We start from the raw sequence: 18,363 nt of genomic DNA, 5'->3' as shown, positions 1-18,363 counted from the left end.
TAAGAACGATCTGATGGCTGCTCTCAAGCACTTTCAAGGGTTGAATTCCCAGAATTTATTCTTGCTCAGTAGTGCAGTGATTGCTCTGCTGCCCAAACATCAAGGTGCTGCTAGACCTCAGGACTTTAGACCCATTAGCCTTATTCACTTTTTTGCTAAATTGATCGCCAAAATTCTTGCTACAAGACTACAACCTTGGATGAACAAATTGACTTCCCTGTGTCAAAATGCCTTTATTAAAGGAGGAAGCATACATGATAACTTTGTATATGTCCAGGCAATGGCAAAGACTTTGAGGCAGAAGAAAATACCCTCGGTTATGCTCAAGTTGGATATATCCAAGCCCTTTGATTCTGTCTCCTGGGAGTTTCTGCTAAAGCTTTTGCAAGTTCTGGGCTTTGGGCCAAAATGGAGAGGATGGATCTCATCCCTATTTTACTCTGCCTCAACCAGAATTCTTGTCAACTCCAATACCACCCAGCAAATTCTCCATCAAAAAGGCCTATGGCAAGGAGATCCTCTCTCCCCTTTACTCTTTGTGCTTGTGGTCGACTGCTTAGGGAGACTTATGGACAAAGCTTAGAGAAGTAATATTCTTTCTCCCCTTGGTAATCAAATGATCAAGCACCATGCCTCCCATATATGTCGATGATGTAATCATCTTCTTAAAACCAGAGTTACATGATTTTGATGTGGTTACAAAGGTGTTGAGGCTATTTTGTAATGCTACCGGGCTCATAACTAACTTGTACAAGAGCAAGATCCTTCCTATTCGGTGTGAAGGGCTAGACCTTTCTCCTTTACAATTGGCCCTCGGCTGCCAATTATCTAGCTTCCCATTCACATATCTTGGGATGCCTCTGTTAGATAGAAGGCTGAGACTTGCTGATTTCCAAGAGCTGCTTAACAAGTTGATTGAGAAGATCGCTGCATGGAAGGCGAGGTGGATTTCTTCCACGGGTAGAATGGTGCTTGTAAGGTTCATTCTCTCGGCCATGCCCTTCTTCCTCCTACTGGCAGTGCACCAACCGATGTGGGTGATTAAGCAAATTTGAAAACTCCGTCGGGCATTCTTATGGGCGGGTTCCGACACCGTATGTGGAGGCAAGTGTCTTGTCTGTTGGTCCCAGGGGTGCTCCCCAATTAACTTTGGAGGGCCTGGCGTTCCTGACCTATATGCTTAGGGAAGAGCCCTCAAAGTCCGCTGGCTATGGGAGAGTGCCACTGAACCGAATAAACCATGGCATGGACTGCAACTACCGATTGACAAACCTGTTAAGGCACTCTTTATTTCTAGTATCACCATCAAGATTGGTAGCGGGACCGAGGTGTCATTTTGGCATGATCACTGGTTAAGCGACGAGATCCCCTCTGTTTCTTTCCCCAACTTATACAAGCAAGCAAGAGCAAAAAAATTTCCTTGGCTAAAGGTCTCACAAATAGGAGATGGGTTACCTTGCTGAAGAGAAATCCTGGAATTGAGGTGATGCGTGAGTACATCGACTTCTGGCATCGATCCATGGTAGTTACACTCACAAATGGTGGTGATGAATTCATTTGGAAGTTGTCAGCCAATGGAAGATACACTGCAAAATCAGCCTATCAATACCAATTCATGGGAAGAATTGACTCCCCCCTTTCGAGTATCATCTGGCAGGTTAAGATTCCTCCTAAGGTTCAGTTCTTTAGCTGGCTGTTTGTACAAGATAAGTGTTTAACTGCAAATAATCTTGCTAAGCGTGGTTGGCCACATGATCCAACCTCCCAGTTATGTCATCTTGGGATGGAAAATGGCATGCACCTTCTCTGTGATTGCCCATTCACTGCTGGAATTTTGGGATAATGCCTAACCTTGTATAGATTCCACTATAATTTTCTGCCTTGCGTTGATGGAGATCACATCTTGGGCTGGTGGTTAAAAGCACTGGCAGCTACAGCAGCAAACAGAAGAAATGATCTCGCCTCTCTGCTTATGGTGACTGCTTGGCATGTTTGGAAGGAGAGGAACAACCACATCTTCAATGATAAGGCAACCACTTTTCTGGAGGTGGCTGAAGGCATCGTCAACGAGCTCAATTCATGGAGGATGGCAGGTTTTAGAGGAGCGCAGTGGACAGACATAGGATAGTTCTAAGATTCTATTCTCCTGTGCATGTGTATAGCTCTTCCTCTATAATTTTTTCCCTACGACTTTTTTGCTGGACATCAGTATTTGTATCTCCAGGAGGAGTAATGCTACACGTACAAACGAGTTACAAGGTTTTACAAAGAAAGTTGATTGGTCGATAGATGGGGAGGCGGCCCACCCCCTGAAAATCAGGGGGGGCAAGTTTGTGATTGGTTAGTAGATGAAAAAAATTCTAGTCAGCGCGTAATTGCGTGTAACTTTTTGTATGTTTAGCATTATTGTCTCCAGGAGTGTTTCCTCCTATCTTAATGAATGAAATCAGCAACTTTGCTGTTTTTCATCCAAAGAAAAAAAAGGAAAAGTCGTGGCGAAGTACAGCTGGAAAACCTAGCCAAACAGAGCCTTGTCACGCGCCGCGCCCGTGACCTACATTGCGCCTCCTCTTCTCTCGTCCCCCTCCTCGCCCTTCACAAAAGCACCGCTTCCCCAGGTTCTTCCCCCTCTCTTCATACCCAAACACCTCAACCCCTCTTCTCTCTCCTCCCTTAGCCATCTCTCCGAATCCCGCCTATCCGCCTCCCTTCCCAACCCCCGCGGCCTCCGCCTCTGCGGCCGATGTGCTCTCCTCGTCGGTCGAAAACCCTGAAGGTACCCGCCCCCGCCCCCTGCTACCGCGATCGGGCCTAGGGTTTTCGAGAAATACTTAGGGTATTTTTCTTCGTTGCGCTGATTGTTTTGGCGTTGTGTTTGTTGTGAAGGTGAGGCACAAGTGAGAAATCCCGATCGGAGATGGCAGCGGCGGCGATGGCAGCGCACAGGGCCAGCTTCCCGCTGCGGCTGCAGCAGATCCTGTCTGGCAGCCGCGCCGTGTCGCCGGCGATCAAAGTCGAGTCCGAGCCGGTGAGTCCCCCCCCCCCCCCCCCCCCTCCCGGATTCCGTTCGCGTTCTTAATTTTAGGGTTTTGATCGGGGTGGTTGTTGGTGCGAACATGGTTAGTTTGGCTGAATCCTCACTAGGTCTTAGGCTAGGTTTTTGATTTGACGCCGGCGTTGCTGTGGTGCCCGTTCTGTGGTAGTGTTCCGGTAGATGAGCCTCGCTCGGGGATTGGTGTGAAGCGTGGGAAGTGGTGCTGCGGTTAGTACTTAGTGTTTAAGGTGATCTCTTGTTCAGGTGTTTGTGATTGGGTTATCTTAGTAAAAGTTACAACGTTTTGCCACTGAAGGATCCTATGTTTATGCTAGCACTGTTGTGGTGCTATTCTTTTACCGCTACATGCACCTGTGTCATGTTTATGCTAGCACTGTTGTGGTGCTATTCTTTTACCGCTACATGCACCTGTGTAAGTGTGATACCTAGTTAATGTGGTGCCTTTTGTTGGTACATCAAGTGCAGTAGCGCATAGGATCTTGATCTAACTGTGGCGTGTGTCCCTCCATGAGGTTCATACCATGTTGAGAAGCACCAAACTAGTTTTGATCGATGTGTTCTACGTACAAGGGTTTGTTTTTCCATGGTGTTTGTGCTTATGCATGTAGTTGTTCCTTCTTCAGAACTTATGGGTCGCAATTGGATGCCCTCCAACTTTCTGGATTTTGTATTGTGATTTTGTCTGATGTGCCTGTTAAAGGACAATACTTGTGGCGGTTGTTGTATTGTTCATGTGGAGTTTGTCATCCTGTTTTTGCTGACTGTAGGGCTATAGCACTATTGTGAAACGTGGCCATCTATGCTTGTGATTTGTACACCTAAATAAGACATTCGATAGCAGCTTCCATGTTGATGTCTTAATACTAGTCTATCTGGGGGTTATTATATTTGGTTCTCCGTACATGTTATCAGCATTTCAGTCGAGATTACGCATTTGGTTCAAATATAATGTAATTACTTCTAACTCATGGAGGTTACCAATGTGTTTCAGAGGTAGTTTAGGTTATAATAATAATGGGTTTAAAAGGTATTATGTTTGCTATTTTTTCTTTTGTTTCTAGATTGTGTAGTTGATTAGAAGATACGTATCTTGATTTTGCAGATACATCAGTGCCCTGTAATTTTTAGTATCAGTACTAAGTTTCAAATTTAAAGGTTTGTATGTTTAGGGTGTAGCCAGAATTTCAGATGGTCTAAAATACTAGGGACCTTGCTCGAATTAGATTATGAGGTAAACCTGTGCTCTAATGTCTGAGGGTAAATACTATCTGAGGGCCACTTGTTACGAACTATTTCAGTGGACTTCAGTGTCCTATTCAGCTTGTAGCTAGCAATGTTCAACTGTGCTCTTATACTAGTATTAGAATAGAACACAAATGTTTAGTTAGTGGATATCGTACTCTTGGAAAGGTGCAATAGTTCCCTCACATTTTCAGGATTAAGTGGTTAGGTATGATAGGAAGGTTTGCGTGACATCATAGTAAGTATGCTTGTTTCTTGAGTATTTTTTTTTGAACAAGGTGTGATTTTTTGCGATATGTGCACCTCTGTGCTTATATACATAATTCATTTGTCTTGTATCATGGGAACACCTTCTATAAACTGGTTATAAATCACGTTCTATTTTTTGCAGCCAGCAAAAGTTAAAGCATTTATTGATCGTGTAATCAATATTCCACTACATGACATTGCCATACCACTATCAGGCTTCCATTGGGAGTTCAATAAGGTGACAGTTTTACTTCTTCTGAATTTGATTTCAATTATGTTTACACTTATTTTCATTACCTGCTTACTGTTAACGTTTGGTTGCAGGGAAATTTTCACCATTGGAAGCCTCTGTTTATGCATTTTGATACGTATTTCAAGACATACATCTCTTCTAGAAAGGATCTTCTCTTGTCTGATGATATGTCTGAGAGTGAACCGTTGACAAAAAATACCATCTTACAAATCTTGAGAGTTATGCAAATTGTGTTGGAAAATTGCCAGAACAAAACAACTTTTGCTGGCCTTGAGGTAAGCTGGTGTATGTTTTTATGTGCTTTTGAACTTCTTTACTAATGTCCCAGAGATGGGAATTTCAGACCCTTATTTTTATTCCACTTAAACTGATCATTGCCCTCTACTCCTTGTATCAGCATTTTAAGAATCTGTTGGCATCATCAGATCCTGAGGTAGTTGTTGCGGCTTTGGAAACTCTTGCTTCAGTGGTGAAAATAAATCCTTCAAAACTACATATGAATGGGAAACTGATCAGCTGTGGAGCTATAAATAGCCATCTTCTATCATTGGCCCAAGGATGGGGTAGCAAGGAGGAAGGTCTAGGCTTGTATTCCTGTGTTGTGGCAAATGAGCGAAACCAGCTGGAGGGTTTGTGCTTATTCCCAGCAGACATGGAGAACAAATATGATGGCACACAGCATCGTCTTGGGTCCACTCTTCATTTTGAGTATAATTTGGCACCTGTCCAAGATTCTGACCAAGCCAATGACAAGTCATCTAATCTCTGTGTGATACATATGCCAGACCTGCACCTTCGGAAGGAGGATGACTTGAGCATATTGAAGCAATGTATCGACAAGTTTAATGTGCCTCCAGAGCACCGGTTTGCCTTGTTTACAAGGATAAGATATGCACATGCTTTTAATTCTCCGAGGACATGCAGGCTATATAGCCGCATAAGTCTCCTTTCTTTCATTGTTCTCGTGCAATCCAGTGATGCCCATGATGAGCTGACATCGTTCTTCACAAATGAGCCGGAGTACATAAATGAGTTAATCCGGCTTGTTCGGTCAGAAGATATTGTTCCTGGGCCCATTCGTGCATTGGCTATGCTTGCACTGGGAGCACAGTTAGCAGCATATGCATCATCTCATGAGCGAGCTAGGATACTGAGCGGTTCAAGTATCATCTCTGCTGGTGGAAACCGCATGGTCTTGCTCAGTGTTCTGCAGAAAGCAATATCGTCCCTCAGTAGCCCTAATGATACTTCATCTCCTTTAATTGTTGATGCCCTTCTACAGTTCTTTTTGCTTCATGTGCTGTCATCTTCGAGTTCTGGGACGACCGTTAGGGGTTCAGGGATGGTTCCACCTCTCCTGCCTCTCCTGCAAGATAAGGATCCTTCCCACATGCATCTTGTCTGTTTGGCAGTAAAGACCCTTCAGAAGCTGATGGAGTACAGCAGCCCTGCTGTTTCCCTGTTTAAAGATTTGGGTGGTGTAGAACTTTTGTCTCAGAGGTTACATGTGGAGGTGCAGCGTGTTATTGGTGTTGCTGAAATTACTTCAGTGGTTGCTAGTGATACATCGAAATCAGAAGATGACCATCTGTACTCACAGAAGCGACTGATTAAGGCTTTGCTCAAGGCATTAGGTTCCGCTACATATTCTCCTGCGAATCCTGCTCGCTCTCAAAGTTCCAATGATAACTCTTTGCCCATGTCACTTTCCCTTATATTCCAGAATGTTGGAAAGTTTGGTGGTGATATATACTTCTCTTCAGTTACTGTTATGAGTGAGATAATACATAAGGATCCTACATGCTTTCCTGCTTTGAAGGAACTTGGTCTTCCTGATGCTTTCCTGTCATCAGTGACTGCTGGGGCGATACCATCTTGTAAAGCACTTATATGTGTACCCAATGGCCTGGGCGCAATCTGCCTTAATAACCAAGGACTTGAGTCTGTCAGGGAAACTTCAGCGCTGCGTTTTCTTGTAGAGACGTTCACTAGTAGGAAATATTTGATACCAATGAATGAAGGTGTTGTTCTTTTAGCAAATGCAGTGGAAGAGCTTCTTCGTCATGTGCAGTCCCTTAGAAGTACTGGTGTTGACATCATCATTGAAATAATCAACAAACTTTCTTGTCCTCGTGGTGATAAAATCACTGAAGCAGCCAGCGCTGAAGAAAAAACAGATATGGAAACAGATGTTGAAGGGCGTGATTTAGTAAGTGCCATGGATTCTGGCACAGATGGAACTAATGATGAGCAGTTTTCTCATTTGAGCATTTTCCATGTTATGGTATTGGTGCACAGGACAATGGAAAACTCAGAAACTTGCAGGCTGTTTGTAGAAAAGGGAGGTCTACAGACTCTGTTGACACTCTTGCTGCGACCTACCATCACCCAATCTTCTGGTGGGATGCCTATTGCTTTGCACAGCACTATGGTATTTAAGGGCTTTACTCAACAGCATTCTACTCCACTTGCGCGTGCATTTTGCTCCTCTTTAAAGGAGCACTTGAAGAATGCCCTACAGGAACTTGATACAGTTTTTAGGTCATGTGAAGTGACTAAGTTGGAAAAAGGAGCCATTCCGTCACTTTTTATTGTTGAATTTCTGCTATTCCTAGCGGCATCAAAAGACAACCGCTGGATGAATGCTCTACTCTCAGAATTTGGAGATGTCAGCAGGGATGTCCTGGAAGATATTGGAAGAGTTCACCGGGAAGTGCTTTGGCAAATTTCACTTTTTGATGAGAAGAAAATAGAGCCTGAAGCCAGTTCTCCTTCAGCAAATGAGGCCCAGCAAGTTGATGCTGCTGTGGGCGACACTGGTGATAACAGATACACCTCCTTTAGGCAATATCTTGATCCTCTTTTAAGGCGACGGGGCTCTGGGTGGAACATTGAGTCTCAGGTGTCTGACCTTATCAATATCTATCGTGATATGGGCCGTGCAGCTAGCGACTCTCACAGAGTTGGTGCTGATAGATACCCTAGTACAGGGTTGCCCTCAAGTTCCCAGGATCAGCCATCCAGTTCATCTGATGCAAATGCGAAGTCAGAAGAGGACAAGAAAAGATCTGAGCATTTGTCCTGCTGTGACATGATGAGGTCACTTTCTTACCATATTAACCATCTGTTTATGGAGCTTGGGAAAGCAATGCTGCTTACATCTCGCCGTGAGAACAGTCCTATAAATCTATCTCCATCTGTTGTGTCTGTTGCTAGCAATATTGCTTCTATCGTGTTGGAGCACCTCAATTTTGAGGGGCATACAATCAGTCCAGAGAGGGAGATTACTGTTGCTACAAAGTGCCGATACCTTGGAAAGGTTGTTGAGTTTATTGATGGGATATTGTTGGACAGACCAGAATCATGTAATCCAATCATGGTGAATTCTTTTTATTGCCGTGGTGTAATTCAGGCTATCTTAACCACATTTGAAGCTACCAGCGAGTTGCTTTTCGCAATGAACAGGCCACCCTCGTCACCTATGGAGACTGATAGTAAAACTGGGAAGGAAGAGAAGGATGCTGATTGTTCATGGATTTATGGCCCCCTTTCCAGCTATGGTGCAGCTATGGACCATCTTGTAACATCATCATTTATTCTTTCTTCATCGACAAGACAACTACTTGAGCAACCTATTTTTAGTGGAACTGTCAGGTTTCCACAAGATGCAGAGAAATTCATGAAGTTGCTTCAATCTAAAGTCTTAAAGACTGTTCTTCCCATATGGGCCCATCCACAGTTTCCAGAATGCAATCTTGAGCTAATCAGTTCAGTCACATCGATCATGAGGCATGTTTACTCTGGGGTAGAAGTAAAAAACAATGTTAGCAACATTGCTGCTCGTTTGGCTGGTCCACCCCCTGACGAGAATGCAATTTCCCTGATTATAGAGATGGGCTTTTCTCGTGCAAGAGCTGAAGAAGCATTAAGACAGGTTGGAACAAATAGCGTTGAGATCGCGACTGATTGGTTGTTCTCACACCCGGAGGAACCACCAGAGGATGATGAACTTGCTCGAGCTCTTGCTATGTCTCTAGGGAATTCTGATACACCTGTTCAAGAGGAAGATGACAGAACTAATGATCTTGAGCTCGAGGAAGTAAATGTTCAGCTCCCTCCCATGGATGAAGTATTATCTTCATGTCTTAGGCTGCTACAGGCAAAGGAAACATTAGCTTTTCCTGTCCGGGATATGCTTGTGACTATCAGCTCACAGAATGACGGCCAAAACCGTGTGAAGGTGCTTACATATTTGATTGATCATCTGAAGCAATGTCTTGTGGCATCTGATCCTTTAAAGAACACTGCACTATCTGCTTTTTGCCATGTTCTTGCTTTGATTCTCCATGGAGATACTGCTGCTCGTGAAGTTGCCTCAAAGGCTGGTCTTGTCAAGGTCGTTTTGAGTCTGCTGTGCAGCTGGGAGATGGAGCCAAGGGAAGGGCAAACAACCAAGGTTCCCAATTGGGTTACTTCCTGTTTCCTTTCTGTTGATAGAATGCTCCAGTTGGAACCCAAGTTGCCAGATGTTACTGAGCTTGATGTTCTCAAAAAGGATAGTTCACCTACACAAACATCTGTTGTGATTGATGACAGCAAGAAGAAGGTTTCAGAATCTTCCTCAAGTGTAGGGTTATTGGACTTGGAGGACCAGGAGCAACTTTTGAGGATATGCTGTAAATGCATTCAGAAGCAGTTGCCTTCCGGTACAATGCATGCTATTCTTCAGTTGTGTGCTACACTGACGAAAGTCCATGTGGCTGCTATCAGTTTTCTTGAGTCTGGTGGCCTACATGCGTTGCTAAGTTTGCCGACAAGTAGCTTGTTTTCTGGATTCAACAGTGTGGTTTCTACAATTATCCGTCATATTTTGGAGGATCCCCATACTCTTCAGCAAGCTATGGAATTAGAGATACGCCATAGTCTTGTCACGGCTGCTAATCGGCATGCAAATCCTCGGGTTACACCACGTAATTTTGTTCAAAATTTGGCGTTTGTTGTACACAGGGACCCAGTGATATTTATGAAAGCTGCCCAAGCTGTGTGCCAGATTGAGATGGTTGGAGATAGACCGTATGTTGTTCTATTGAAGGACCGTGAGAAGGAAAAGAGCAAGGAAAAAGAGAAGGATAAGCTGGTTGATAAGGATAAATCATCAGGTGTTGCCACAAAGATAACATCAGGGGACATGGTTATGGCATCTCCTGTAAGTGCCAAAGGGAAACAATCTGATTTGAGTGTACGGAATATGAAATCTCATCGCAAGCCACCACAAACCTTTGTCACTGTTATTGAGCATCTATTAGATCTAGTAATGTCCTTTGTCCCACCACAAAGAGCTGAGGACCAATCTGATGGTTCGTCATCCATGGACATGGATATTGACTCTAGTTCAGCAAAAGGTAAAGGGAAGGCTGTTGCTGTCACACATGAAGAGTCCAAGCAAGCAATCCAAGATGCTACTGCATGTCTGGCTAAAAACGCATTTGTCCTAAAGCTGCTCACAGATGTACTATTAACTTATGCTTCTTCCGTTCAAGTTGTTCTTCGCCATGATGCTGAGTTGAGCAGCACGCGAGGTCCTACTCGGACCAGTGGTGGAATATTTAATCATATATTGCAGCATTTGCTTCCACATGCTACAAAGCAAAAGAAAGAAAGAAAGCCTGATAGTGATTGGAGGTACAAATTGGCAACAAGGGGTAATCAATTTTTAGTGGCTTCATCTATTCGTTCTTCAGAAGGACGAAAAAGGATCTGTTCTGAAATCTGCAGTATATTTGTTGAGTTCACAGACAATTCTACTGGTTGCAAACCTCCAATGTTGAGGATGAATGCTTATGTTGATTTGCTCAATGATATTCTGTCAGCTCGCTCGCCAACGGGCTCCTCACTTTCAGCAGAATCTGTAGTTACATTTGTTGAGGTTGGCCTTGTCCAGTGTTTAACGAAAACCCTTCAGGTTCTTGATTTGGATCATCCTGATTCAGCAAAGATTGTAACTGGTATTGTCAAGGCTCTTGAAGTGGTTACCAAGGAGCACGTTCATTTAGCAGATTTTAATGCTAAAGGGGAGAACTCATCAAAGACTGTTTTGGAGCAGAACAATGTAGATTCATCATCAAATAGATTCCAGGTTCTTGACACAACTTCTCAACCAACTGCAATGGTAACTGATCACAGGGAAACTTTCAATGCTGTTCATGCTCCAAGAAGTTCAGATTCAGTGGCAGATGAGATGGATCATGACCGTGATATAGATGGAGGTTTTGCCCATGATGGTGAAGATGATTTTATGCATGAGATTGCTGAAGACAGAACTGGAAATGAGTCCACAATGGATATTCGGTTTGATATTCCACGTAATAGAGAGGATGATATGGCTGAAGATGAAGATGACAGTGATGAAGATATGTCAGGAGATGATGGTGAGGAGGTTGATGAAGATGATGATGATGAGGAAAATAACAACCTGGAGGAAGACGATGCCCATCAGATATCTCATGCTGACACGGATCAGGATGACCGTGAGATTGATGAAGAAGAATTTGATGAAGATCTGCTAGAAGAAGATGATGATGATGAGGATGAGGAGGGAGTAATCCTTCGCCTAGAGGAGGGGATCAATGGAATTAATGTGTTTGACCATATTGAGGTTTTTGGGGGGAGCAACAATGTTTCTGGGGATACACTGCGTGTAATGCCATTGGACATTTTTGGCACAAGACGGCAAGGCCGTAGTACATCTATATACAATCTTCTTGGGAGAGCAAGTGACCAAGGTGTACTTGATCACCCACTCTTGGAGGAACCTTCGATGTTACTTCCACAACAGAGGCAACCAGGTATCCTCGTGAATTTGTTATTGTCTACACATTTTAGGCTCTGTTTGGATGCAGGTTACTTCTAAAACCACAGTTTCCAAAAACCACAGTGTTTGAAGTTCTAGTTGCAATATACCACAGTATGCAGATAGTGAGGTTTCTTGCAGTATTTGTAAAGCTACTACTAGGTGTTTGGCACCTGCTCTATTTCATAGAGTATTTTGTGTATATACATATTATTATTCAAATTGAGAAAGTTTAACCAAAATTGCACAGTATGCATGTGAAGCAACGAAATTTATCTGCTCCCCTAAATATATGTGAATACTTATAGGCTATAACTAGCTCATATTGGTCTGTTGCTTGCTTTATTTGTATATATCCGTTATATCCTGTTGGCTTGTTTCGTGATAATTTTGGCATGATAAACTTCTCCTGTACGGCTTCAGCATCATTTTTTGCTCAGGTTCTGTAGATGGAGCCAGACGGGAAGATGTAGCATTGCTTTCTCATTTTTAAAAAAAGTCAAGAGTGGATATTTTAATACTCCAAAAAACCTATTGTATCAGCAATACTACGGTTTACAAAGCGTATTACTTGAAGCGAAACACCTCAAATGATTTTTAAACTCCATTTTTTGAGAAACTGTGTTTTTTTAAAGATCTTCTAAAATACTTTGCATCCAAACAGTGCCTTAGCAGTTAACCTTCTTAAACTGTTCCAGCCTGGGGTACATCATGCATAGCTTATCCAAATTATTGTCTCTTTTCAGAAAATTTAGTTGAGATGGCTTTCTCTGATCGGAATCATGAAAATAGTTCTTCCCGTTTGGACGCTATATTCAGAAGCTTGCGAAGTGGACGGAATGGACACCGATTTAATATGTGGCTGGATGATGGCCCCCAACGCAATGGATCTGCTGCCCCTACAGTACCTGAAGGCATTGAAGAACTTCTGCTCTCTCAGTTGAGAAGGCCTACGGCTGAACATCCTGATGAGCAGAGCACACCTGCTGTTGATGCTCAAGTAAACGATCCTCCCAGTAATTTCCATGGGTCAGAAACTGATGCAAGGGAAGGATCAGCAGAACAAAATGAAAATGATGATATTCCTGCAGTAAGGTCTGAGGTGGATGGCTCTGCAAGTGCTGGTCCTGCACCTCCTCACAGTGATGAACTTCAAAGAGATGCATCCAATGCAAGTGAGCATGTCGCAGATATGCAATATGAACGTAGTGACGCAGCTGTCCGTGATGTGGAAGCAGTAAGCCAAGCAAGCAGTGGTAGTGGTGCTACTCTAGGGGAAAGCCTCAGAAGTTTAGATGTGGAAATTGGAAGTGTTGAAGGACATGATGATGGTGACCGGCATGGGGCTTCAGACAGGACACCTCTGGGTGATGTACAGGCAGCTACTCGATCGCGGAGGCCTTCTGGAAATGCAGTACTAGTCAGCAGCAGGGACATATCATTGGAGAGTGTTAGGGAGATCCCCCAAAACACAGTCCAGGAATCTGATCAGAATGCCAGTGAGGGGGATCAGGAGCCTAACAGGGCTACTGGGACTGACTCAATAGATCCTACATTTTTGGAGGCTCTTCCAGAGGATTTACGGGCTGAAGTTCTTTCTTCACGTCAAAATCAAGTGACTCAGACTTCCAGTGAGCAGCCTCAGCATGATGCGGACATTGATCCTGAATTCCTTGCTGCACTGCCACCTGATATACGTGAAGAGGTTCTAGCTCAACAACGTGCCCAACGGTTGCAACAACAGTCTCAAGAGCTTGAAGGACAACCAGTTGAAATGGACGCTGTATCAATTATTGCAACCTTCCCTTCGGAAATACGAGAGGAGGTATAATCATGTTATTGATCTGTCTCATTTTGAAGCTTTTTTTGGCATAACTTGCTCTATGATTCTATCTTCATTTACTATTATTTGATTTGCTATGAATTGACTTAGAGGTTTTTTATTCCAGGTGCTTTTGACGTCTCCCGATACTCTACTTGCTACATTGACACCTGCACTAGTTGCTGAAGCCAACATGTTGCGTGAGAGATTTGCTCATCGATATCACAGCGGTTCACTATTTGGCATGAACTCCAGGAACAGGAGGGGAGAGTCCTCTCGTCGTGGTGATATCATTGGTTCAGGCCTTGATAGAAATACTGGTGATTCGTCCCGTCAAACGGCCAGCAAGTTAATTGAAACTGTAGGGACTCCTCTTGTTGACAAGGATGCTCTCAATGCTCTTATACGATTACTTCGAGTTGTCCAGGTAATTCCCTTTCTTCGTCTGGTGGTTCTACTGTTTCTGGTGGTGCATGCATAGTAATAATAACTTTTGCCTCTATTATGTACAGCCTATATACAAGGGCCAGCTGCAGAGGCTTCTCTTGAACCTTTGTGCTCACCGGGAAAGCAGAAAGTCGCTGGTTCAAATTCTGGTGGACATGCTTATGCTTGATCTGCAGGGCTCTTCTAAGAAATCAATTGATGCAACAGAGCCGTCATTTAGGCTATATGGGTGCCATGCAAATATCACATATTCACGCCCTCAATCCTCAGATGGTAATTAATTTTGATCTTGTTTCAGGTTTTGTTGTCAGTTTGATTGTTCCATTGCTATATATTTGCTGAGAATTCTATTTGAATTGTCATTTCTTTGTTGCCATAAACAGGTGTGCCACCACTGGTTTCTCGCCGTGTGCTGGAAACTCTGACATACCTGGCAAGAAATCATCCAAATGTGGCTAAGCTCTTACTCTTTCTTCAGTTCCCCTGCCCGCCCACCTGCCATACTGAAACACTTGACCAGAGGCGTGGAAAGGCTGTCCTTGTGGAAGACGGGGAACAACAGAGTGCTTTTGCACTCGTTCTACTTTTGACTCTATTAAATCAGCCTCTTTATATGAGAAGTGTAGCTCATCTTGAACAGGTTCACAATTTGTTTTCACCATTTTCAATATAGATATTTTTCTCAGTTGAGTTTTTCTTAATCATTTGATATTTGTAGTTACTCAATCTTCTGGAAGTTGTCATGCTTAATGCCGAGAATGAAGTAAATCAAGTTAAGTTGCAAAGTTCATCTGAGAGACCGTCTGGACCTGAGAATGCAACACAAGATGCCCAAGAGGATGCCAGTGTTCCTGGATCATCTGGAGCGAAGCCCAATGCCGATGATAGTGGTAAATCATCGTCCGATAATATAAGTGACCTGCAAGCTGTTTTGCATAGCCTTCCGCAAGCCGAGCTTCGGTTGCTATGTTCATTGCTTGCGCATGATGGGTATGAACTTCTAACTTCAGCGAACCTCTTCAGTAATTTATACAATTTGTTTTCCCTATTGGCTTGCTGCGGCATTGCCATAATCATGCACACTATTGTTTTGCTCAGTTTTATTTTATTTGATAAGTTTTTGTGTTAGATGTTCTTGTATCAGTTATCCTTGCCTAATAGGCTGGTCCTTATTTGTTTCCAGGTTATCAGACAATGCATATCTCCTTGTAGCAGAAGTTCTGAAAAAGATTGTAGCTTTGGCTCCTTTCATCTGTTGCCATTTCATAAATGAGCTTTCACGTTCGATGCAAAATTTGACTGTTTGTGCCATGAATGAGCTTCACTTGTATGAAGATTCTGAAAAGGCAATTCTGAGCACATCATCAGCCAACGGCATGGCAGTTCTAAGAGTTGTGCAGGCCTTGAGTTCTCTTGTCACATCTCTGCAAGAGAGAAAAGATCCAGAGCTTCTTGCAGAGAAGGACCATTCAGATGCACTGTCCCAGATTTCTGATATTAACACAGCATTGGATGCGTTGTGGTTGGAGCTAAGCAACTGCATAAGCAAAATAGAGAGCTCTTCAGATTATACATCAAATTTGAGTCCAACTTCTGCAAATGCAACTAGAGTATCAACTGGTGTAGCACCTCCCTTGCCAGCTGGAACCCAGAATATATTACCGTACATAGAATCCTTTTTTGTGACATGCGAGAAGTTACGTCCAGGACAACCTGATGCTGTTCAAGAGCCTTCAACATCTGATATGGAGGATGCTTCAACATCTAGTAGTGGGCAAAAATCATCTGCAAGCCATACCAGTCTTGATGAGAAGCACACTGCTTTTGTTAAATTCTCGGAGAAACACAGAAGATTGTTAAATGCTTTTATCCGACAAAACTCTGGGTTGCTAGAAAAATCTTTCTCTCTGATGTTGAAGGTCCCCCGCTTGATTGATTTTGACAACAAACGTGCATATTTCCGGTCTAAAATTAAGCATCAGCATGACCATCATCACAGTCCTGTTAGAATTTCTGTCCGACGGGCGTACATTTTGGAAGACTCCTACAATCAGCTTAGGATGCGCTCACCCCAGGACTTGAAGGGTAGACTCACTGTTCATTTCCAAGGAGAAGAAGGCATTGATGCCGGTGGACTCACAAGAGAGTGGTATCAGTTACTATCACGAGTTATTTTTGACAAGGGTGCCCTTCTATTCACGACTGTTGGAAATGACTTGACATTTCAACCAAACCCTAACTCTGTGTATCAGACTGAACACCTCTCATATTTCAAATTTGTTGGACGAGTGGTGAGTAAAGGATTATTGATATTATTATTATTACCAGCTACCACCACCACCACCGCTACTACTAACAATTTTCTCTCCCTAGGTTGGAAAAGCTCTCTTTGATGCCCAACTTTTGGATGTCCATTTCACTAGATCTTTCTACAAGCACATACTTGGTGCCAAGGTTACTTACCATGATATTGAAGCCATTGATCCTGCTTACTACAGAAACCTTAAGTGGATGCTTGAGGTATATATTTCTGTGTGTACGTTTATGTTTATGCCGACCGTTGACAGTCCAGATGTGACATATTTTCCTTTTCTTTTGTGCAGAATGACATAAGTGATGTCCTGGACCTCACATTTAGCATGGATGCAGATGAAGAGAAGCTGATATTATATGAGAAAGCTGAGGTACGCCCTCTCCCCCCCTTTCTCTGTGTCTCGCTCCTTTCTCTCTTTGGTTAATGTGGTGACTGTAAGTACCAACTCTATGCAGGTAACTGATTGTGAGTTGATTCCTGGAGGGCGTAACATTAGGGTCACTGAGGAGAACAAGCATGAATATGTGGATAGGGTAGCAGAGCATCGTTTAACCACTGCAATTAGGCCTCAGATTAATGCTTTCATGGAAGGATTTAATGAGCTCATTCCTCGCGAGCTAATATCCATTTTTAATGACAAAGAGTTTGAACTGCTAATCAGTGGACTCCCTGATATTGACTGTGAGTTGAAAGAGTTAATTCAGTTCTATAATGATCCGTTTAGATCTTGCATGTGCTCTACTTATTTTGTACATCTGCTTTCAGTGGACGACCTAAAGGCAAATACCGAGTATTCTGGCTACAGCATAGCTTCTCCAGTTATTCAATGGTTCTGGGAAATTGTACAAGGTTTCAGCAAGGAGGACAAAGCTCGATTTCTCCAGTTCGTTACTGGCACTTCAAAGGTATTTGGTGAAAGCACGACCTTTTAAATTTTGAAGCTATTATTATTTATGAATTTTTTTTCTAGGGTACCTGTTAACTCCCGATCCCTTCCTTTGAGACTGATTTCTCAAAACATTTTTATATAGAATTCAATTTATGTATCTTTGCTGCAGCATCCATTCTGCTGTCAATGATGCTCTTAGTGTATGTTATATGTGGTGTTTTATGCTTTGAAGTGAACTGCAGGTACCTTTGGAGGGTTTCAGTGCGCTCCAAGGAATATCTGGGCCACAAAGGTTCCAGATACACAAGGCATACGGCAGCACCAACCATCTGCCCTCAGCTCATACTTGGTAACCAATCTTCACTAGTCCGTTATGCTTTTGACTTGTCAGCAACCATAATTGTTTCATTGAGGTATATACTGATTTGCTATTCTGCTTCTGTTCGCTGCAGCTTTAACCAACTGGACTTGCCTGAATACACATCCAAAGACCAGCTGCAAGAGAGGTTGCTATTAGCTATTCATGAGGCAAATGAAGGGTTTGGATTTGGTTAATCAGTCATTCCCGCACTTGTGCATTCGCTGCTGGGTATTTGTACAGATAGTACGGGAGTTGCAATAGGCAAGTGGGAATGTGTGCGTGCTTGTTCCAGAGTCTGCTAGATCCCACTATTTGGCAACATGAAGCATCAGCCTTAGGCACTACCAGGAGGTTCTCGATATTTGTTGGGAAATGGCCGAGATCTACCAGAATCATTGCATTGCAAACAAGTTACTGCAAAGAATGTGCAGTGAGTGGGAGTTTAAACAGACACCAACTATTTGATGTTCATAATATTGTTTTTCTTTATGGTCAGCTTTGACCGTTGCCCTGTTAAAATGCCATCTTGTTTACATTGGATTTAGCTGGAAGATCTTTTGAAGTCTTTTATAGATGTGCGGAATAGACTGGTGGAATGCAGCAATAAGACTAGTGCAGTTTTCTCATAATCTGTTACTCATCTCGTCTCTTGTGCCTCTTGTTGCATCTGTTAATCATTCAATACCTGCCAAAGGTCAAACCACATGAGCAAAACTGTATGGTCTGATGGTCACAGCAAAGACTTTCATGTCTCTATCCTTGTGAGGACATCCCTTCGTACAGTGCCCTGAATTCCAGCAGTAAAAGAGGATACGAGTCGTGACTTTAATTTGTGAACAACTTATATCATAGAACAACTTATATCATGGTGACATGGCTAA

At 43.0% G+C, this 18,363-nt stretch overlaps 1 protein-coding gene across 1 annotated transcript; it reads left to right on the top strand.

Annotated features, from left to right (window-relative positions):
• Positions 1–2,547: 2,547 nt before the first annotated feature.
• On the top strand, positions 2,548–18,108 carry LOC123110957 (E3 ubiquitin-protein ligase UPL2). Its single transcript, XM_044531616.1, has 17 exons — positions 2,548–2,776; positions 2,887–3,028; positions 4,689–4,784; positions 4,871–5,074; positions 5,197–11,644; positions 12,396–13,474; positions 13,599–13,898; positions 13,984–14,191; positions 14,302–14,558; positions 14,637–14,908; positions 15,102–16,209; positions 16,292–16,438; positions 16,522–16,602; positions 16,688–16,913; positions 16,998–17,137; positions 17,364–17,470; positions 17,574–18,108. Exons 2-17 carry the CDS (start codon positions 2,918–2,920, stop codon positions 17,674–17,676), a joined length of 10,887 nt encoding a protein of 3,628 aa, XP_044387551.1. The 5' UTR covers positions 2,548–2,776; positions 2,887–2,917; the 3' UTR covers positions 17,677–18,108.
• The last annotated feature ends 255 nt before the right edge of the window (positions 18,109–18,363 follow it).

Source organism: Triticum aestivum, chromosome 5B, assembly GCF_018294505.1.
Source record: "Triticum aestivum cultivar Chinese Spring chromosome 5B, IWGSC CS RefSeq v2.1, whole genome shotgun sequence".
NCBI lineage: Eukaryota > Viridiplantae > Streptophyta > Magnoliopsida > Poales > Poaceae > Triticum > Triticum aestivum.
Note: the sequence above shows the minus strand (reverse complement) of the source record. Positions and strands in the feature narration are given on the sequence as shown.